This window comes from Megalobrama amblycephala, linkage group LG9, assembly GCF_018812025.1.
Source record: "Megalobrama amblycephala isolate DHTTF-2021 linkage group LG9, ASM1881202v1, whole genome shotgun sequence".
NCBI classification, from domain to species: Eukaryota; Metazoa; Chordata; class Actinopteri; order Cypriniformes; family Xenocyprididae; genus Megalobrama; species Megalobrama amblycephala.
Genome location: NC_063052.1, coordinates 25,741,726 through 25,765,996, shown reverse-complemented (window position 1 = coordinate 25,765,996; position 24,271 = coordinate 25,741,726). Strand labels below are relative to the sequence as shown.

General features: G+C 38.6%; 1 protein-coding gene across 2 annotated transcripts in view; it reads right to left on the bottom strand.

Moving 5' to 3' along the window:
• The window catches only part of nfatc1 (nuclear factor of activated T cells 1), a 50,826-nt gene extending 32,314 nt beyond the window's left edge, over window positions 1-18,512 (bottom strand). Inside the window, exons 1-6 of one of the 2 annotated variants that reach the window (XM_048202376.1) lie at window positions 18,122-18,512; window positions 14,707-15,784; window positions 14,424-14,583; window positions 7,696-7,898; window positions 6,225-6,397; window positions 4,842-4,982 (exon numbers count right to left, since the gene is read on the bottom strand). In XM_048202376.1, coding sequence (XP_048058333.1) covers window positions 4,842-4,982; window positions 6,225-6,397; window positions 7,696-7,898; window positions 14,424-14,583; window positions 14,707-15,593 — 1,564 coding nt within the window. In that variant the 5' untranslated portion in view covers window positions 15,594-15,784; window positions 18,122-18,512. The remainder of the gene's footprint in view (window positions 1-4,841; window positions 4,983-6,224; window positions 6,398-7,695; window positions 7,899-14,423; window positions 14,584-14,706; window positions 15,785-18,121) is intronic. The other variant, XM_048202375.1, reaches the window with a different exon arrangement.
• Window positions 18,513-24,271: the final 5,759 nt, after the last annotated feature.

Below are 24,271 nucleotides of genomic sequence, written 5' to 3'. Positions count from 1 at the left end.
ACTGCTCCCTTTACAATCATTAAAATGCTGTTACTTCGTCAGTTCATAGAGATTTCACAAAGTTCCGTTATAATCAATGAAGCTGCCAACAAAGCACAAAAAATCTCTTACTTACGTCATGTCTACACTTTGTTAATGAGAGGTTTCGTGAACCTGCATAACTCAGCACTGAATAAAAACTCAGTGCTGAGTTTTGAATTGAGTAGATTCTGACTAACTTAAACACCTCTGATTGGCCATTGCGTTCAAGAGATCAAGAACTATTGCCGCATTCCACTGTCAGGTTGAACGGTTCTTAGAATGGTAGGGAACAGTTCCAGTTGTTTTTCCACTTGAGCCTGGTACGGCACAGCACGATTACAAACCATTCTCGACCCGGAATTCTCAGCATGGTTGCACCAGTTTCTCTGTAGCTGGCTAAGCGCTCTATTTGAGCGAAGTAAACACAAATGAATAATAAAATTAAAAGAAATATCTAATCATCCTCCATAACGCAGTGGCTGACGCTTTTGTATTACATTTCAAAGAGCGGCTGTTATCAGCCCCACAGAGGAAAATGAAACCGTATCAGCTGGCCCGGATCAGCATGGAATGGAACGCAAAAAGCAAAAAGAACCGTTCGGCCCGACAGTGAAAAAACGGCTTATGTCTGAGATTAGCTACATTGCTCGCCACTGCAAAAACACGTTGTAAATAGATACATTTGACGTTCTCCAGAGCGCAAACACAAATATGAGCGTTTGCCAAAATTGTTTCACCAATATATTATTACAGTATCAATTGACGGTGCTCTTGCTTGCATAGAACCGGGCCTGCATAGCTTTCATTAACATTCTTAAAATCTCTCTTCGATCTGCAGTAATCAAATTACATACTGTTAAATCCTAAATAGCCTTCAACTTTCAGAGAAGCCTTTGTCAAACTGACATTCAAAGTCTGAAAAGCATTTCTATTCTATTCTATTCTATTCTATTCTATTCTATTCTATTCTATTCTATTCTATTCTATTCTATTCTATTCAGAAATAACTCCATTCGAGTATTCAGTTTTACTTCTTCAGTAGTGTATTACCAATCAGTTTTGATGATTTCCCTAAACTTCTTTCTTTCTCTCGGTTTCCATTTTTCCTCTCCTTTAGCATATTAGTTACTGTCTATATCTTTCCATTTAAGATACGGTCCAAGCACAGATGGGAAAAGAGTCCATGAAGTCACGTTGCAGCTGAGAGGAAGCAATGGTCAGAAAGAAGGAGAGAGAGACAGAGGGATTCCCTGTGTGTGAGTCACGTTGTGGGAGCCCCCTCTTCACTCATAACAAAAACAACCCTTCCCTTCGAGATTGAACCCACAGAGAGAGACTGCACAGCGCTACAGACCGCAGATTCATTTCAACACCTTTTCATTGACAGTTGTGATGTTGATCAACAAAAATATTAATCTAATATGCTTTAAAGGAACAATGTTCTGTTATAATTTATTTATCCTCATGTCCTTCCCAACAAGTATGACTTTCTTTCTTCCAAGGAACACAATGGTGGATTGTTGAAGTATATCTTGGCCACTCTTCTAGATTTTGGTCCATCCCTCACAGAGTCGCTATTGTATGGCTTCAAATTTATATTACACAATTTTTTTGGACCTTTTCAATGGTTTATATTTCATTTTGGATCCTAATACACTTGTATTATATGGATATTTTTTCTGAAAAAATGGCCTTTTGTGTCTGAAGTAAGAAGTCAGGTTTGGAAAAATATGAGGGTTAGTAAATAATGACAAAATTTTATGGGTGAACTATCCCTTTAAAAATTATGATACCAGAACACTAATATGAATGCCTTAACACATGAGGAAATCCTATCTAAAAATCAATCTAGAGCCTGAACCACCTCATTCCCTCCCTAAAAACTGAATGTTCCCCAGTTTTATAGATGATGGTAAATGCAAATACAGGGGAATAAGTTATAAGGCAATGAGGCAGGAGCATGTGACTGAGCTCATGAAAAATGATAGTGGAAAAGATTTGTCTTTAGCAAACTGGACAGAGAAATAAAGAGAGATGGAGAGAGATGGAGAGAGAGAGAGAGAGAGAGAGAGAGAGAGAGAAAGGGCTGTTGATGCCAATGGTGGGCTGGCTCAGGGGTGTTTCCATGTGAGGAGTGCCCAAGAATCCACAGTGGATGCCAGACACGGGGAAACCCTTCTCAAAAACAAGAGCACACACCCTTCTGTCGGCAAGCACACACATGCCCTCTCTATCTCTCTCTCCTTTACATAAACACCCACGCAAATATGTGCACAAACCAAAAATGTCTCTTGGTTTGACAGCATGTTATTGAGGCTGTAACTAAAACAAATATTCATTCATTAGTTAATCCACAACAACCTTTTCCATCCATCTACAAATAAAAATAAAAGCATATATATATATATATATATATATATATATATATATATATATATATATATATATATATATATATATATATGTTAACTAATAATGAGCAATAATTTATATATACCTTATCCATCCATCCATCCATCCATCCATCCAACTATAAATAAAAATAAAAGCATATATATATATATATATATATATATATATATATATATTATATATATGTTAACTAATAATGAGCAATAATTTATATATACCTTATCCATCCATCCATCCATCCATCCATCCATCCATCCATCCATCCATCCAACTATAAATAAAAATAAAAGCATGCATACATATATATATGCATATATTTACAATAAGGTCCCATTAGCTAATGTTAACTAATAATGAGCAATACATTTGTACAATAATGTAAACAGATAGAACATATTAATTTTGTAACAAATGGAACCTTATTGTAAAGTGTTACTAAAAATTAAATAAAAATCATAATATAATTATATTAAATATTTAATGTATACAATTATCTAAGAATAAATATATTTATAAATTAGTGGCTATTAGAATACAGAGAGGATTAATATTGTTCTACTATAACACATTTCAGCAGCTTCATTTCCCAGAGTTCCCCTCTTCACAGGTAAAACAATGAGGCCATTTCCTTCAGCTTTGTGCTGCGGATCGCCAAATATCCAGTGTGTTTACACTACTCGGCCTTGGCCTTGTCTGTACCTCCTGTCTTTTTTTCATTTTTTTTTTTTTTTTTTGACAAACTCATCAAGGAAATGACTGTTTGTAAATCTCAGGTATCAACAGTCAAGGGCTACTGCTTCTATTTTCCATATGGAAAAACAGAGAGAGAGACCTGAATAAAGACAGACAAAAAAATCAAAACAAACGCCCAGACACAAGGGACAGCCCAGACTGCACACTCTCTCTATTTGGGCTCCATTCCTGGGCAGCACAGGCAATGGAAAGTTCTGGAAATGTAAATCTGTTGGGTTAAAAATACAGCGCATTAATGTGCTCCACATGTGGCACTCTGGCATAGGGAGAGATATTTTGACGGCAGAGAGGGGAAGAAGGAGGGATGGAGGGAGTGGTAGGAGGGTTTTTCTATCTGGAGAAAGCATACACACACATACAGACTACTGAAGACAGTAGTTTAAGGACAAAGCAGGAATTTTACACATATACTGGACTGTTTCTAAGGGGTCCGTCACAGCATAAAAGCTCTTATGAATAAACATTGACCCCCATGAGTATAACAGAGAGATAAACTACCGCATCAAACCCAGGGAGGTAGATATTCATATCGGATCCTTTTATTTCCACTGGACTATTTCTGCACCACTAGTGGCATCAAAATAATTGAAATGTGCTTGTTTGAGCAGCACAACACAATATTGGCCAAACCAATGGGATACTTCTGGGAGGGGATCAAGTGTTCATCCAAACGGGTTTTGGAAAGTTTTTGCAATTTGCTTTTCAAATGTAAAAGTAATTCTTTCCTGTGATGGCAAAGCTGAATTTTCAGTCCAGTTTTTACTCCAGTCTTCAGTGTCACATGATCCTTCAGAAATCATTCTATTATGCTGATTTGGTGCTCAAAAATCATTTCTTCTTATTATCACTGTTGAAAACAGTATTTTAAAATCATAATATTTTTGTGGAACCATATTTAGGCATATTTTGTGCACCTTCACACCTGCTTAAAATCAAATTATATTTTATACAAGAGCAATAATGACTTTGCATATCCAACAACAAAATGATTGGTATGCCATGCATGATTAGTATCCATCCCAATTCCTGGTGCATTGAAAAAGGTAAGCCAAAAGTGGCCAGATGGCACCCACACATGCTTTTTGGCCTAATATTGTCCAGATCCTCTAGCACTAAGCAAGAGGACTGGCTTGCAATGAATTGAAACATAATATTATAACCAGGCCCAGATAGAATCTGGTTTTGTTTTTAGGCAGGAAATAAGTGTACTAGACATGTACTGGTAAGTAAAGCATAATCAACAAGCAAAAATATTTAATTAACATGCAAGGGGTGGGAGATTTGCTTCCTTAGATTCCTTGTGGGCCTAATTATAAACCAATACTCATGTACAGGTTTACATCATACTTAAAACTATGTTATTTACCATTGTCAGCACCTTACGTATTTCCTTGTACTTATGGGAAGTATGCGGATTGGGATTCAGCCTTTGTCCCTACAGATTTATCTTCAAAAACCTCCCAATAGAGAGGCCATTTCAAAACAATTCCTATTGGTCACACACATGCGTGCATACACACATGCACGCAGGAACACACCCACACACACACACACGCACACACACACACACACACACACACACACACACACACACACACACACACACACACACACACACACACACACAAAATCACAGCTCCAAGTGTGTTCCCTACCTTGTGCTCTCTCCACAAACACCACCTTGGAGTCAGGCTGGAAGTTGTGCCCGCTGAGAAGCATCTGTTCCCCCCCTGAGGCGGCACAGCTTTCCATGCTCTGTTTATCCACGAGGGGCAGCTCCTGTGCTGAGCGCTGAGCTGCAAGAAGGACAAAGAGACAGAAAGAATATGAGGAAAGAGATGTAAATGTGTAAAACCAGTCAAATCTCTACATATTTACAGCTGTACTTTTTAAAACAGTAGGGTAAAGAGCTACATCTCAGTATAACTATAAAATATAAATATCTTGTGCTCAACAGGGTTGCATTAATTTGATCAAAAACACAGTAAAAACTATAATATTGTGAAATATTTACATTTAAAATAAATTTTCTATTTTAATATATATTAAACAATATAATTTATTCCTGTGGTGGCAAAGCTGATTTTTTAGCATCATTACTCCAGTCTTCATTCTCACATGATCCTTCAGAAATCATTTCCCTAAACAAGTTCAAAAGAACAACATTTTTTTGAAATATAAATCTTTCAAAATATTATAAATGTCTTTACTGTCACTTTTGATCAATTTAATGCATCCTTGCTAAATAAAAGTATTAATTTCTTTAAAAATTACTGACTCAAAATGTTAAATGGTAGTGTATATATTATGATATGATATGATATATCATATATCATATCATATCATATCATATCATATATCATATCATATCATATCATATCATATATGCCATGTTTACATGAACATTGCAAACTATTTACACTACTGTAGTTCAGTCTGCACTTTCTAAAACATTCTGAAATTGTAAATCACATTTTATGAGCTGTGCTCATTTTCAAGTGATATTTCTCATTTACCTCATAGCAATTGATCGGCCCTAGCAATTATTAGGAGAAAAAAAAAACATAATTTATGATTTATATAATGAGCAAAATCTGTCTTTGATTTATTGATTCAATCCATCTAATTACAGCATTCTTGTCAGTAGAGAATAGTGCTTGCAAGATCATGGGTTTGATTCCCTGGGAATGTATTAAAGGGATAGTTCATCCAAAAATGAAAATTCTGTCATCATTTACTCACCCTCAAGTTGTTCCAAACCTGTATAAATTTCTTTCTTCTTCTGAACACAAAAGAAGATATTTTGAAGATTATGGGTAACCAAACAGTAAATTGAAAAAAGTATGGAGAAAGAAATTCATACAGGTTTGGAACAACTTGAGGGTGAATAAATGATGACAGAATTTTCATTTTTGGGTGAACTATCCCTTTAACTGAAAAAATTATACCTTGATTGATTGCAATGTTAGTCACATTGGATAAAAAAAAGCGCAATAAAAAAAAAAAAATAATTAGTGAGATTTAGTGGCATGACTCACAGCACTCAATGGGGTTAGATGCCACCTGTAAGGACACCGTCCTCCCATTAGGTTGGTTGATGTGGACACGGAACACCATCCTCACACGCGTGTTCTTCCGTCCGATGTCTGTCTCGCCCTTCCGCAGCTCGATGTCTGAGTTACGCAGCTTAAGAATTCCAGCGCAGTCGATTCTGTGGCACAAAAAGAACGTTAATGTTTGAGGAATAGACTCAACAAATCCTTTCAGAAGTACAAAAATGTGTGGTTAATAACGTTAGACAGCTGTTTAATAAACATTTTCTCGGAACAGAGTAAACGTTTAATTTATTGCCTGAATTTTTTGTACAATTTCTGCCAAAATTACGCCTGGCCCTTATTCTGCACTGCGTAAATACATGCCCTCTCTCTCTCATCTCTTCCAATTTCTGCTCCTGACATGGCAGGGATGTTGTTAAAAATCCATGAAAAGTTTACTTTCTCCATTAAAAGTACAAATTCTCCAACTAGACCAGAAAGCCAACATGTATAAATACTTTTTTAAAAGCCTTTTAGTTTTGCATCTCATTGAAGAAACATGTAGGGCCCTTTATTTAAGATTCATCTGTGTGAAATATCCTTAAAGCTTACTTTTTGGCAAAAACAGAAAGTCTGAAAAACTGGAGAAACAATTACTGAGTATAAGTGATCTGTCAATGCAGTACAGATACTGGAACATCAGATATTAACATTCCCATGTGTACGTGGTGAGGACGAGCACACTCTGTTCTAGTTGTCATCCCGATTTTTTGTTGAATTACATTTGTCATTCCTTTTGAAAAAACTGCTTTAAAAAGTGTGAAGCCTGTGTTTGAGTTTCCAGCCTCACATTTTCAGCATTATGCGTCCAAACCGAACTTTATATACAAAGCAAAAATATAATTTTCTCTCCAATCAAAAGAAAATATGAAATGAAATACTAAAGAGTTTAAAATTGGTTAAACTGCACTGACACAGGGGCATAACCATTTTTTGGATTTACTACAGAAACGTGACAAAAAGGGAACACTACTCAGAAAGCTCTGAAACAGGATCCAGAGGGGTGTGTGGTTTTTTTTGTATAAGTTAAGTGTTACATCCATTATAGAGTGAGGAGAAAATGCTGAGCTAGTAAAACCGCTACCGCCTGGCATGCAGAACAGACCCCAGCGCACCATTACAGGCACCACGCGACCAGAGGCCTCCTGTAACACAAGCCCTTGAGCTCATACAAGGGAAACCCACGGCACCGGGACTCTGTAGAAAGCGTGCGCACACAAAAACACACTTCTCCTTAGCAACTGCCTTCACAACAGGGAGTTTTTTCAGTGTTGTTTATTGCAGGAAATATGCACAGGATGCATGTGGATACACAGAATTATGTGGTACAAACATTTCCCCCACCGGGCTTGTATGTTTCTCTGCATTTTTTTCTTTTTCTTAATGCCTTTCTGAGATATGCACTCATACTCACATGGCCCTCATGTTGCTCTCGGGCAGTAGAGGAATCTCAAGAACTTTGGTGTTGGACTGCATGACCTCGTGGCTTGGTGTGGACACCGTCTTCCCGGTTATACGGTGGACCTGGTAGAAGGCGTGAGGCCGGAGAAGACGGTCGTCTGCCGTCCCAATGAACAGCTGTAGGGTCAAAGGCTCACTCTCCATGTAGCCGTGAAGCTGAAAGATACAAATATGAATTTATTGGTAACCCATTTCTAAAAAAAAAAGCAATTACAAGATATATGAGGTTTAAATCTAAAGTGGGATTTTGGACCAATGAGATAAAGTGGGTGGAGCTACCCAGCATGCCCCTGCATAAATACAAACCAAATAATTGACAAAATGTCCTGTTGTACACCTTTTTTTGTCACACTTGATTAGGACACAATGCTTAATTGCTTCCATGTTCTAATTAACATGTGATGCTATATTTTGTCACTTTATTTTTATTTCTGTGGCATTGTGGCAGGTAGTCCCGCTCACATTAAAATCTCATTGGACCAAAAACCTGCTCCTCATGTACACTACCATTCAGTTTAGGGTCAGTAAGATTTTTGTTAATGTTTTTTAAAGAAATTAATACTTTTACTCAACATAAATGCAATAAATTGATCAAAAGTGACAGCAGACATTTATAAAGTTACAAAATGTTTCTATTTCAAATCAATGCTCTTATTCTAAACTTTATTCCTCAAAGAATCCAATGTAATAAATAAAATGTATCAGTTTCCACAAAAATGTTAAGCAGCACAACTGTTTGTAATAATATGAAATGTTTCTTGAGCAGCAAATCAGCATATTAGAACCATTTCTGAGGGATCACTTGACACCGAAGACTATGTTGAAATATATTAAAATAGAAACAATTACTTGGAATGGTAATAATATTTCACAGTTTGTACTGTATTTTTGATCAAATAATTGCAGCTTTAGTGAGCATAAGAAATTTCTTTGAAAAACATAAAAAAAATCTTACAGACCGCAAACTTTTGAATGGTAATGAATGTTGTTTAGCAAATATACTGTAGACTAAGAGAGACTGATTGTAGAAGCTGAAAAAAAGTTCTACAAGAAAAACCACAAAAAAGTTCAAACAAATCATAATTCGCTGACATAAATATAAAGTAAGATTTTGAATTTGACGGTTCATATTCAAAGCTCAAGCACATTGGGTCTAAACAGCTGATGTATGGAGATCCTCAAAGAGGGTGGTCAGCATCTGTGGTGAAAGTCCTGGACCAGTCTGTATATTTATTTAAGTAGATATGTTTGAGCCTGGCATTTGTGTTTATTCAGGCAGTTGGGAGTATGCAGGCTAGAAAGAAAGAGGCCAGAGAGATCCCACTCCCAGAACCCTCCCCTCACTTCATTACATTATCACCCACTAGAGGAATGCCAAGACTCTTTCCGCCCATGGCACGGAGTTCAGAGCCGTATGTCCGCACCTCCAAGTGCTGTGGGTCAGTTCTCACCCACTCAAGCTCTCAACCTCCGTGGCACATCTGTGGCAGATGAGGGAAACAGTTTAAGAAAAAAATAGTAGATCTACAACACAGGCTCCGTTGAGGAGTTACTGGCCAGGTCCAGTGAGCAAATTCTTACTGGAAAAGGTTATGTCTCATGTGATATTGAGCAAGACCAACTGTTCTTCTCATTGGACTTATTCACTAACAGAGCATATGTATGCATTTGCCACTTTAAAATATTGAAATCCTGATTCATAAATATAAGTTCACAGATTTTTTTCTTTTTCTAAACTGAAGGTACAATCTAGAACCATCTAAAACCCACATATGCCCAAACAATTCAAAGACTTCTGTGGCCATATTTACACAAATCTGCAAAAGATAAGATATAAAAGTAGTATAAATATATATATATATATATATATATATATATATATATATATATATATATATATATATATATATATATATATATATATATATATATATATATATATATATATATATATATATATATATATACACATACATACATACATACATACATACATACATATACAAGGGCCAAATTGTTATGGCAAGGCGACTAGGTCAGAGTATCTCTGAAACGACAGCAGTGGTAAGAATTTACCAACAGTGGTCCGAGGAGAGACAAACCACAAACCAGTAACAGGGTATTGGGCTCCAAGGCTCATCGATGCATGAGGGCAATGAAGGGCATTCCATTTGTTCTGAGCCAACAGAAGGTATACTGTGGCACAAGTCACTCAAAAGTTTAATGATGGTTATGGGAGGAATACGTCACAACACAGTGCATCGCTGCGTATCAGGCTGCATAGCCACAGACCAATCAGAGTGCATATGATGACCCCTGTCCACCACCATCAAAAGTGCCTACAATAGGCTCGCTCGTGTCAGAACTGGACCCTTGAGCAGGGGAAGAAACGCCTGGTGCGTTATAGGGTTAGTTCACCCAGAAATGAAAATTTGATGTTTATCTGCTTACCCCCAGCGCATCCAAGATGTAGGTGACTTTGTTTCTTCAGTAGAACACAAATGATGATTTTTAACTCCAACTGTTGCCGTCTGTCAGTCAAATAATGCTAGTGGATGGGAACTTCTACTATAAGAGTAAATAAAACTTGCATAGACAAGTCCAAATTAAACCCTGCGGCTCGTGACGACACATCGATGTCCTAAGACACGAAATGATCGTTTTTTGCGAGAATCCGAACATTATTTATATCATTTTTTTTACCTCTAATACACCACTATGTCTATGTCTGAACTGCGTTCAGCACTCTGTTAGTGAGGTCTGATCGCACTCCGACTACGGAAGTGATGTCTCGCGCATATACTTCAACGAGTGCAAGACATCACTTCCGCTGTCAGACCTTACTAAATGAGTGCTGAACGCAGTTGGACATAGTGGTGTATTAGAGGTAAAAAATGATATAAATACTTTTCGGTTTCTCGCACAAACCGATCGTTTCGTGTCTTAGGACATCAATGTGTCGTCACGAACCGCAGGGTTTAAATTGGACTTGTCTATGCAAGTTTTATTTACTCTTATGGTAGAAGTTCACATCCACTAGCATTATTTGACTGACAGACGGCAGCGGTTGGAGTTAAAAATCATCATTTGTGTTCTACTGAAGAAACAAAGTCACCTACATCTACACCTACATCAAATTTTCATTTTTGGGTGAACTATCCCTTTAAGTCCCGTTTTCTTTTCCATTACATGGATGACCATGTACTTGTGTGCCATTTTCCTGGGGAAGTGATGGCACCAGGATGCACTGTGGGATGACTCAAGATGACTATGATGCTCTGGACAATGTTCTACTGTGAAACCCTGGGTCTAGCCATTCATGTGGATGTAAATTTGGCACCTAGCTAAACATTGTTGCAGACCAGGTAGGATAATGCACCCTGTCCCACATTGTTCAGGAATGGTTTGACGAACAAGATGAAGAGATCAAGGTGTTGCCCTGGCTTACAAATTCCATCTCAATCCAGTTGACCCTTCGCAAAGACCTGCCCCCCTTAGTTACTGTTGCTTTGTCCGACAAGCCAATGCACTGTCACGCCACAAAGAGTGAAAAATACATTGCGGACAAAGAGGACATTGACAACACGTCGACAGACAAGACAGAGCAGGTTACTTATAATATTAAACAAACTCCCAGCTTTCAAACTGTGTAATTTTTTAAGAAATTTGAACAATAAAAAATGTTTTGTGGCTCTTTAATGAGTCGTGGCAGATTGCTGTAGCGAAGGGTCAATTAAGAATTTGTGGGATGTGCTGGACCAAAAAAGATCGATCCATGGCTTCTCCTCGTCGCTAACTATAGGACTTGAAGGATCTGCTGCTAACGTTAGATACCACAGGACACCTTTAGGTGTCTTGTTGAGTCCATGCCTCGGTGGGTCAGCGCTGTTTTGGCAGCATGCAGAGAACCAACAGCATATTAGGCAGGTGGTCATAATGTTTTGGCTCATTGGTGTATATATGCATTAGCATTGCAATATGAATGCAGCCAATTAGATGGAGTCAGGGTCTATCAAAAAAGAGTGTATAATTAAGGGTAATAACAAATTTATGTCCTTTTGAACACTTAAGTAAGAACACAAGTTGAGTACACAATTATTAGTGAATGAGATCCATTATTACGATAAAATAAGTCATAAAAAGACTTAACCAGATAAAAACTCTACTAATAGTACTCAACAAAAAAGTCATAAAGATCATCACAGTCACAGTAGGCCTACGAAATAAAACCAGTCTGAATATTAGAAATGTGGAAGCACTGCCCTTACAAACCAACCTATATTTAGGGATTTCGTCACTTCTTCCAGTTATGGCGGTGATTTTTGTTGACAGAGCTGTTCTTTGAGAAGTTAACTTCCCGAGAGACTTAAGCGCAGACGTGGAAGCACATAGCTGTGGTGCGGCAGGCTTACTTCAGAGGCTACACACTCACATCTACCGTCAATCCGACGGCACATGTGGTCAAACTGCATCCAGGATACAAAAAATCTGACAGAAACCACCAGGAACCCAAGCAGGGGGAGAGTGAAAAAGAGAGACAGGGCTCTAGCAGCCTGGGTACAAAAATCCTGATCATCAGAAACCACCAAACCCCAACTGGAGAGACAGAAAGAGGGAAGAAGGGAGCTCTAAGACTAAATATGAGGATATAGTGACTCACATAGTAGGGAACACATACAAGGTGGTGCTTAAAATACTGAAAATATGACTAATTCACTGAGATCAGGGTGCAAATTATTGGGGGTTGGGAAGCCTGACCCTCCAGTTAAGGCTTGAACCCCTCTAGTCAATCAAAACAAAACAATGGAGGCCTTAAAAATAGACTGGAGGTCTTAAAAGTATGTATATGTGGGTTCCACTCACAAGCTCCATATATGACAAAATGAAAGATTTATTAAAGATTTACATATAACAAGAACAAGAAAGTTAGAGAAACTAGTCAATTTGGTTTTTGTGAGAAGAACTTCCAATTGAAATACAAAAGTCTGACAAAAGTACTTGAAGGAAAGCCACAAAAGAACTTGCACACCGAGTGAGATCCTCAGAGGACGACGACAGTGGTGACAGAGCATGAAGGGAGGTGGTGTACACTAAAAGAAGAACCTGTGCAGCTGCGAGCACTCTCTAATCTGACGGTTTACAGAATGGGACAAGCTTGTTTGAGGCTCCTTCGAACACTCCCCTTCGCTTGCCTGCCAAAACTGTGTGCAGCAAAGACTGGACGCCTCCACACGATGCTATTGCACATGATGTCAGTGCAGTACGAGGACCTTCAGCTAAACAAAAGGCAGTCTGTGCACTAGGCCGGAAACGGCAATGAATCTGAAAAAAACGCAAGGGGTGAGAGGACCTTGTTTTTTCAGACGGGAGTCGCACTGAGCCACGTGTTCACAATCATTAGCACCTCGTTATTTTGAATTGAAGTACCCAGCAGCCACGGATGTATTCTGAAATGTTGAGTTCACCTTTAACTGCGATTTTAGTAAATAAAGTGGTCGTGGAGACTGTGGTTCGCATACCCCAAGAGTCACGTCCAACCACACTGATGTTTTTTCAGATAAAACCACGACTCCCGTCTTAAGGAATTCTGTTATCCATTAGGGAGCATCTGCAACCAACTCGTGCAGTGAATACCCATGATTCAGCTACGAAGGCAAATGAGGTGTGTGACTCACTGACGGGCAGAACGGACTGACACCAAGACACTGCAGTCTTGTGAAATATCAGAAGTACTTCACTGACATTTCCTGAACTGGTAGCATAACGAACAATACATGGGTTTAAATCACAGTGTGTCACTATGACTTTAGAGAAAACAAATAAAAGGAAGTTCCCTTACATGAACAAAAACAAAAACAATGAGAGAGCAAAAATATACCACCAAAGCACATGGAGAGGATGTTGCAGGATGTTGACTATAAATAAATAGTTAAAAATAAGACGATTTTCTGACAATTTACACAATGAATGGCAGCTATAGTTTTAAAGTGCATACATACACTACTGTTCAAGGTTTGGGGTCAGCAAGATTTTTTTAATTGATTAAACAGAAATCTTGTGTAACATTATAAACATATTTACCATTTCAAATAAATGCTGATATTTTGAACATTCAATTCATTAAAACATATTAAGTGGCACAACTGTTTTCAACATTGATAATAATAAGAAATATTTCTTGAGCACCAAATCAGCATATTAGAAAGATTTCTAAAGGATCATATGGCACTGAAGACTGGAGTAATGGCTGCTTATAATTCAGCTTTGCCATCACAGGAATACATTTAAATTTAAATTGTAATATTTCACAGTAGTACTGTTTTTACTGTATTTTGTTTGTTTTTTCAAATAAATGCAGCCATGGTGAGCATAAGAAACTTCTATCAAAAGTGTTAAAATCTTTCCCTAAAATGTTTTACATATCGAACTTTTCAAATGTAGTGTATATAACATAATACATTTTATACCACAGTTTTTTTTTTTTCATGCAGAGATCAACCTCAAGACTTTTGTAATCTAACTAATCAGTTCCTGCATCTTCCTACCTAAAACCAGCTGAAACATTCCAGAGAAAAAAGTAAGTTGTACAGGTTTGGAACAACATGAGGGTGAGTAAATCATGACAGAGTGAACTATGCCTTTGACAGAGCCTACTGCTTTTGAGAGATTATGAACTTATACCTGGACAATTGGATGCCCTCCCGCTAGTGCTTTCACGGCCCCTCTGCTGCCTTCAGTCTCATAATGAGCACGGTGATGGGACTTGGGTTGGACATCAATCTGTAGGCTGTACGGCCCTGAACTGGAAGGCAACTGCCAATCAAGAGCAGGCAACGATGGACTTTGAGAATAAGAGAGAGAGTCCAATAATGAGGCAAGGAGAAAGAGAGAACTTTGGTTAGCACAGACAAAATAGCAAACTATTTGGCCATGAATATGAAAGAAATTTTTATGCGCAACCAACCTGATGTAAGGCTTCGGCTTGGACCAGTATGGGTGTTGGGGTACATCCAAGAAGCCACTACAGTAGGTCTCTTTTTTGAAGGGCAAGCGTGCTGAGAAGTCCTCCTGGCAAAGCTCCAGGGATCCTGTCTCCTCTCCACCTGGTTCTACTTTCAGGTTCATGGAGGCACTGTGCTCCAGACTGGTCTTGCGGGACTTCAAAGGGATCCCCTCCCCAAGATCTGTTAATCCATCTGTGGTGAGGGCATTAATGGCGGCGACAATGGCAGAGTTGGTGTACTGATTGGTATTGGGCAGCCAGGTGTCCTCAGTCACGCTGAGACGGGGCGAAGTTTGTGGCGATGGCCCCGGGGATTGATTCGGCGAGTATGGATGGTACTTGTGTGATTGGCCACCATTAAAGCTGTACTTCCGTTTACCGCCACAAGGGGAATTTGGTCGCGAGCCTCTGGTGCCCATCCAGCTGTCGTCTGTGATACTGGCACGGGGGGAACCGGATGGTGAATGGCGCGGAGAAGCTCCGAGGGTGCAGGACTGCAGCGATGAGGAACCTTTCGGGGAGACGCAGGGAGACTGCCAGGGCGAGTTCTGCGGTGAGTTGTCGTAGTTGTACGAGAAGCCAGATTCGTATGACGACGCATCCGAATGGCAGCTACGAGAGGACACGCTGCTTGCCGGGCTGAGACAGGTGGGATCACGATAACCGTCGACACTTGGCAATGTTAATGTCACTATGGAATTGACTCGCTTGGCCACGGGAACGCTGTTCTCCTCTACTTCATCCTCGGGGAACTGCCCGTAAGCCGTTATCTCAATGCGTGGACTCTCCAATGTGGGAGCTCCATTGGACCGGGGACCAGATGTTTGGAAGTAGCCCACTGAGCTCATGTCATCTTGAGGGGAGAACGAGGATGGCTGACTGATAGATATTGACAATGAAGGGCTGGTCTGGAGGTTGTGGTACTGGGAGGCTGGGCAGGGGTTGCTCAGAGGAAGTGAAATGCTGGTGTTTTGGCCGTAACCATATGCATCTGTAAGGTGCAATCAGATTTTCATGAGGTACTGCAACTAAAAATAAGCTATAGAGATAAAAGAGCACACAGTAAGTGCAGAAAATATTTCTTGAAGAACATGCATTAGACTGCTGTGTGAATATTTTGAAGAGACTGCTGCTTTTACAATCATCTACCTCTAATAAATAGCTCTTTTTATTTAAGAACTGCCATTTGATTGGTATAAAACAGTGGCATTATAAAAAGACACTCTACTCTTTATTAGTAATAGCTGTGAGTCAAAAAAAAAAAAAAAAAATTAGTGGTTAAAAGCCACAACCTCTGCAGAGGAAGCAAGGTGAGTGATACACAAATACCAGGCCAAAAATAACAAAGTGTTAAAAATATCTTCCTGAGGACAAAACCAGATGGAAAACCAATACTCATAAGCAATCTCTGTCGAAAAACAGGGGCAAACATTTGCTTCTATGCAATGTATATATTGAGATTAGAGAACAACACAACATTTGACGTGCAACATGACTAATACAAAATGTCTTGACTAGAAAATAATAATTTTTTTAAAAAATCGAATGCTTTCTGGAGAGTACAAGATGAATCATTGACCACTTTAGCAATTTTAGAACCCGTAGCTTATCCAAAGACTTCTAAAACATTTTAAAAAGCAGTAGTAATACATCATCTGGCCTATTCAAGTTTTTGAGTCTGTCCATCTACTATCCCATTAAGACATTTTTTTTTGATAACAGAATTTTTTTAATTATTTTTTTTGTGTGTGTGTGTGTGTGTGGTGTACTCAGTGCAAAAAGGGAAAAAAAAAGCAGTTGAGTTGAGTGAGTCACTGTAGTCAGTCAGTCCAACCTGGTGGAAATATATGTAATGTAAGTTAGCCCAAACTGGCGCACAGTCACTACTGGCTCTGCTTGCAATAAAATTTGCAACGATTTCTCGCTACTTTAGAGGACGATTAAAAACACGGATACTTGAAAATGTGACCACAGCGCAACAAAGCACCCTGGATACTGATAGCATGCTAATGTATCCCTAATGTATGTATCGTTTTTGAATCAAGTTAACAACTACATATTAGATTTTTGTAAGCAAGCCGTAAGTATACACTATGTGATTCTGATAGCTTAAAAAATAAATAAAAGTACTAAATTACTGATTACTAAAAGAACATTAGTAACCCTGCTGAAATAAAACACCTTAAATCAGCTTAAGCAGGTTTGCTGGTCTCTCAGCCTTGTTATGCTGGTCTGTTGACTGGATTTAAAGGGGTTTTAGGTATATTCAGCAGGTCAAGTTTGTAGACCAGCTAAACAACCTTGCCCAGACTGGAATACTATCTTAAACAAGTTAAGACCAGGAAATCATCTTAAATGAAAATATTCGAAAACATGAGAACTGGTTTTGTTTTGGTAGAGCTGTCATTATGAACTATAATCTAAGTTATCTGGTGAAATACACATTTGCTGCAAAGAGAGGGATGCAAAAACCCACAATCTAAATAACGTCTCTACTTATTTATCTTCGTCAGGCCCACCACTCCCTTCTGCAGTCTCTTAAACTCAGGAAAACTCATTCAGTCCTTTGATTAAATAAGAAATAACTTCAATTTCACTAGACTAAAAATAAAAAAAGAATAAACATTAACAATAATTGTACACAATAGAGCAGTAGCACAGGGTGAGCTGTAACCACCAACAACCAATCAGAAGTGAGGGGTGAGATACATCAAATCATGCATGGGGAGGGTTGTAATACAACTTTCCAAAAGTCCTATTATGGACACACAAAGATTGTGACAATATAGGTTGAGAATTGATATTCTATTTTTTATACTTGTTTTATTCATTTATTTGCTCTAAATATAATTTAGATAGGGGTAGTGATCCGAGATGCTAACAATTATTTTGAGAAAAAAAGAAGTGCAGTAAATTTTATTACCACAATAAATCCATGCAGAGAAATTAAATCTTTTCTCTGTCAGTCTTACCCACCCCACCTACTATTAGAACTCACCTCTTTAGTGAGGTTGGTTACAACAGCACTCTTTGTATTTGACATTAGGGACATGCTGTAGATTTCCAAATTACTTTAATTTGTAGCAGACAAATATAGGAACGTCATGTCAAAGTTTGAGAGATATGGCATAATACGACATCGCGTTAGAGACCAACTGTGTTATAACACTCCCCAGTCTCCCTTAGTAACAGTTAATGGTGAGTGCACGATAGCAGTTATTGATTTTTTTGTTCAATCTCGACAGGTAACTCATAAGCAAACGTGCTCCATTAATATGACGGTTCAATAATATTAAGCCTAATAATGATACAGAAACACGTTCGAGTGAAATATGACACAGTGTGAGTAGATGCATTCGATCTTCTTATACGTTACCTTCCTCTGCCGATTTCATGCTTGCGAAGTGTAGAGTGAACTCACACCAAGTTCAACGCACTTTTCCAAAACGCACAACAGTGTCCGATAAGCGTTTTATTTCCCAATATAATGATGACTCCAGATATCTGTGATAAAAATGTTCACTTCTACCGCAATAAAGGTGTACTCCAGTCACGAGAAAACGGTCTAAATTATTTGAAAGCTCAAATGATTCAAGATACAACACTTCAAAAGCGCATGCAATAACAACGCAAAAATGAATTCTGTTATTTTAAATCAGTTCATCTAACTCGTTATATTTTCTATTCTGGACTTGCATGTTAGTTTCCAGGGGTTCTGGTGACGCACTGCTTTGCGATGGAAAGGTCTCTGTATCTATATAAAGCCGGGAAACACCTCCGAGAAGCCCCGCCCCTCTATGGAGTGACGCAGGCACCACGTCTCAAGCTCAACAGCACATGAAGAGAGGGATTCTCTCCTCTCAACATTTCCAGATGTGGAGCCGTTGAAACGCAAGGCAAATGAGCCGGCGTGTGCGCATGCGCGTCTGCTAGTCAAGGGAAGTCCAACTCATTTCTGCGAATCGGTTCTTTTGAACAGTTTGTTTTAAAGAACCGGTTCAAATAATGATTCAGCGGTTGACATCCTGACATTGGATATTCCATTCGTTCCAGTAGAGCCATGTGCAGGTACATATTACGGTTTGTTTATTATGTTTTTGTTTATTAGGTTATATTAAAAAAGGTGTTTATTGCCACTTCATAGACCTATGTCCCAGTTGCAGCCATGATTTAGCTAATTTAGAATCAAAAGTCACTTGCATTTACAATAAAAAAAACATAATACTAAAATGTTTTGGGCATGTTTTAGGCTAATACAATACTTATTCATTAAAACCAATTGTGTTTTATAGTCATATATTTAAGGTTTTGTCAACATTTCTCTTAGTAAACCTACTTTTCCTACTTTTTTTTCATTGGTTTTCAGGTGCATTACATCAAAAGAAACAGCTCTCAGTTTAACAAGTTAGTGCTAACCAAATAATTATTGCAAGTTGGATGTAGCTCCGCACGTATTACCGATTCAGTCTGATTCGTTATTTTCATTCAGTCCGATTGTTTTTGGACCAGTTTTGTGCAGATGTTCAACAGGTTCATTTAGAAGAATCGATTAAAATGAACGATTCACTTACAAATCAGGAATTGCTAATGAGGTATAGACCTTAGTCAGGTTAGACGCCATATTGAATTTAACACGAATGAAAATGGCTGTGAAGGGATAGACTTGCAGTCTTTACACAGTACAAAGGTCCTAGATCACGTAATTTTCACAACTTTTAAAACTGTTTCATGGAGTTTTGTCTACTGAAAGACATTTCATCAGCTTAACAATTGGTATGTTGTTAAACAAAAATCCATTGAAATTAATTGTAATTCTATCCCTCACAGCATAGTTTTCATTCCTGTCAAAAATGAATGGCGTTACCCTGACTAAGATCTATAGCTAAAAAGCAAGGTGAAAGATCCTGTGTGCACATGTGCGTCTACTGGAAATAGAGGGAAAACCAATGTGGCCGTTTTGAAAATGAAGGCAGTTAAAGAATCCATTATCATGTTAATAATTTCTATTGTCCCATCAATAGACACAAACAGCGTCTCTGTGAGGCTCATCGCATAGCAACAGCAGTGCGTTGATAGTGATTGAATAAACAGACTAACAGCTCTGGTTGTTTTTTTAGGACATCACAGTGCAGGGAAATGGGATCTGAAAATCACAAGATGCTGTTGGCAGCTCGGGCAACTATGATTTCGGTTTTGACATCTTTCCAATGGGGCGCGATTTGCTGCGTCATCGGGAATCATGCAGGACTTATTTAAAGCCAAGAAATGTTGGCTAATGTTTGTATCAACATAAAGGGTTCTCATACTGCACTACACAATATTACCTGTACTTACTATTGTACTAAAACATGCTTTTTAATTTGCACCCCATTGTAAAGAGTAACATATCCTATAATAGTAATACATACTATTTGCATTTTTTCAGTATTCATGCGTGAAAAAGATTTACATGCTATTAACCCTAACCCTAAACGTCATATAAGTTTAATGTATGTTAATGAAAGTCTGTAGTTTTAATCTTTGCACAAATAATTGCATCTGCAAATACAGTATGGTCTAGGCTTTTTTTAAGAGGCTGAGCATTTTGCAAGCTCTCTAATGACATGGGCATGTTTTGAAGTAGCTGCATAGTGTTTGCCGCCACTAAGAATTCACCCAGGTCGAGTAACAAAAGGGAGCCAAATAGCCTTCACCCCACACGCACAGGATGATATATAATTGCATCAGGAATTAGTGCATTTATGAAACACTAGCTGTTTCTTTCATCATGGGAACATGGTAATTGTGCCATTACCCTCTCTTACAGTCCTCTCTCTCCTGCTGTTCTGTGGGTCAAATGTATTTGTTTGACCTCATGGAAAGCTCTCACCCACTGGTTAGGGGCCCTAAGTGGGCTTGAGGGGATGTGGGCAGGGCCTCCCTATCCTCCCCAGCTATGTGAAAGCAAGCTGCGTGCCGCAGTAAACACAGCTTCCAGGCTGAAGGTAATAAATAGCGCTAACTGTGCTGATTGACGTGCGCCTAGTTCTACGTCAGTTGGCCTGTAGTTTTTCCACTCTGTCTGCCCGTTGTTGAGGGTAGGGGTTTTTAAGCACCAGCCGGACAGTTCCGGATATTTTGTTCACTTCAGCTTTGCAGTATATGCCAAAAAGCTGGTGTATTTTATAGTCTCTACAAAGACTTTTTGTTGTCTATGTTACTAGATTTAGATCTAACTTACATCAGCATTATTAAACTGTAGCTAAATCCTCTTATTTCATGGCCACTCAGCAAATAAATAAATGAATACATGGACATGAAATATTGATTTAAGCTTTGAATCGTTTTATAATTTTACACTGTAAAAATTTGGCTGAAGGATTTAATTTGAAATCCATTTTTCACTAAGACACTGCTGGTAAATGTCACAAATAATTACATAGAAATGGTAAGTACCATTAAATTAAATGTGGCTTTTTGAAACAGACTGAAATAGCTTTTTCTTTTAAAATGTACTCCAGTAATCAAGTTTGAAAAATACATTTTTACACTGTACCCGTGAATTACCTTAAAGCGTCTGATAAGAAAATTCTCAACAATTGGCCAATCAAAAGATGAACACTGGAACAATTTTACTAAAATTCATTCTGAGGTCATACAAGGTCATTTGAATGCCATCCTCCAAAAAGAAATGACAATTCAGCACAATGTTCACAGTGCTTGGGTACTAGCCAAGTGTACATGGGTTGCACACTTGTTATTGCGGTGCATTATAGAACCGAATGAGTGCATTCAATAATGTGCACTATTATTTTGGAAACTGCTACAAATGGCTGTGCCTTCAAAAAATGCATTATATTAGGGTGTGAAGTGATTTCAGACACAGCCAAAGGCTTTAGATGCCTCCAGATGCATACAAGAACCCGTGGTGCAAACCCCGCCCACCAGCCGATTTCATTGGTCAATTCATGCTGTTACCTGTCAAGAAAAGTTCAGATTTCACAGGCTTAGCTCAGAAAAATCATAGATGAGAGATCAAAACAGTAATTTCTTTTACTGAGGTTAAGGTTAGCGTTTAAGAAAGGAATAACGGCCAATGAAATCTTTAGAATCGGCAGCGTGGCGGCTTTGCACTCCAGGATTGAGGAATCAAGCTGAAAGTACTGCCAGTTTGAGTTACCTGGATGAGAGGTGTGCGGGATACAGCATTGCCATGGCGACAGTGAATATCAGACCACTGGATGGTGAGATTGACCAGTCAGAATGGAGTATTCCAGACAGCAGATGAATAATTGCTTAGACGCCCACAAAGGCTGGTCAGCCGGTTAACTCACACTACAACACTGGGACAATACAATTTTGTCATAAATTTCTCATTTATATTCCTACGCCATATTAACTGCTATGTACAGGAGTGGCAGTATAGCTTTATGACTTCAAGAACTACTAACGCTAATGATAATGATAATACAATGAGTGATAATGCAGTTAGCTTGGCTCGTGTGTCAGCATGATGCACTGCTGTTTACTCTATAAGGTTTTCAAGAATACACAAATGACAAATTATGTTTCCAAACAGGATACATGGGCGGCAATGTGCTATAACGCAATATATGTATCAACGCATGGCACGCCACAGACAGCAAAGACATTTGGGACTATGTAACAGGAGTCCATAACTAATGCCACAGATGTTGAATCGTCTGTCTTGGAGATGTTTAAAAAAAGACGGCACACTCATAACAATGGCATGAATCATAATATGCATGTGCATCACTAATGATGTGTCAGCGTTTAAAAGTTGTTAAAATAAACCAAAACCACATTCAATCCCCATGTGCACCCAAACCGTCTGTGCCGTGATTGGTCAAGAAAGGGGGAGTCATTGATGTCATAGGTCTACTCACCTCTTCTTACAAGTCACTGCTATGTCTGGCTGGCAGGGCTTATCATCATACTTGTGGGTGAATATACTGGGAATGACGCTGATTTGATGGTGGTCTTCTGGAAAAGACCTCAAGGTTCCAGATTTTCTTTTTTTCCCCCTTTTCCCTTAATAGATAAAACAGATCAAACCAGGTTTGGATGCAGAAGTTGGATTTAAGATGACTAGGGCTCAATGAGTAACTGAAAATATGTCTCATGTGTTAAATGTGACCATGCTATAGACAGGCTAAAACTATGTGAAGACGATAATGTAGAATAAGAAAAGCATGTTGTTTTTTGATTCACAATGGGATTGTAATCAAATGTGTTATTTTAGCCTTTTTATGATGTGCCTTATGAGTCCATGTCATAAAATCCAGACCACATTTAAAAGTAAGCTGATGAACATATAAAGTGCTTAAAGTAGAAACAGCAACAGCAATTTGAGGTGGTATTTACATGACATGGCCTTGGTTATAGAACTGCCCCCTGCTGTACCTTGGGGCTTCCTGTCTCCAGTGAATGCTCTCTTTGACTCGGCACAGTGACGGAATCCCCAAGTCTGTTTCCTGTTGTGTAAGGTTGTTGCTGGGCAACTGTGGCTGTGTTCCAGAGGGGAGGGATTTCATGGGCTCCCACAGGCTGAGTGAGCAAACACAGACCCTCTGCCCAGAGCTCCACTGTGGGGCCCAGACACAACAGTGACTAACTTATCCACAACACAGCGAGTTGAGCAACAAATGGCAGGAAAGTAATTTCAATAGATTTTTAAGAGAATGGTATTGAGCAAATGCTGCCCTTGAGAATACATTCCCCAACTTTCATGTGACTCAATAAAACTGGGAAAAAATAATTAAACCAAATCTTTAAAGCCCCTCTCAGTCTTGCCTGATAAGAATTCTGAAGCACTCTAATATATCAAAACACAAAATTAAGTACAGATCAAAACATCAAAATTCATAATTTTCATAAATTCATAATTGCATTGTTATATTTATAATCATTTTATCCAGACAGATGGACAGAACAATAAATTTATAGACAGATAGAAAGACAGACAGACAGACAGACAAATAGGTAGACAGAACATTAGAATGATAGTCAAAACGATACAGAGAGAGAGAGAGAGAGAGAGAGAGAGAGAGACAGGCAGGCAGACAGATAAACACATAGACAGAACGACAGACAGAAAGAAAGACATACAGACCGATAGAACGACAGATAAACAGGCAGACAGATAAACAGACAGACAGAGAGAAATAGACAGACAGACAGATAAACAGAACGACAGACAGACAAACAGGCAGACAGATCAACAGATAGTCAGACAGACAGACAGAGAGAGAGAAAGAGACAGACAGACAGATGGACAGACAGATGGATAGACAGACAGACAGACGGATAGAACGACAGACATATATATATATATATATAGAATGACAGACAGACGATAGATAGATAGATAGATAGATAGATAGATAGAATGACAGACAGACAAATAGGTAGACAGAACATTAGAATGATAGTCAAAACGATACATAGAGAGAGAGAGAGAGAGATAGACAGGCAGGCAAACAGATAAACAGATAGTCAGACAGAACGACAGACAGACAGAACAACA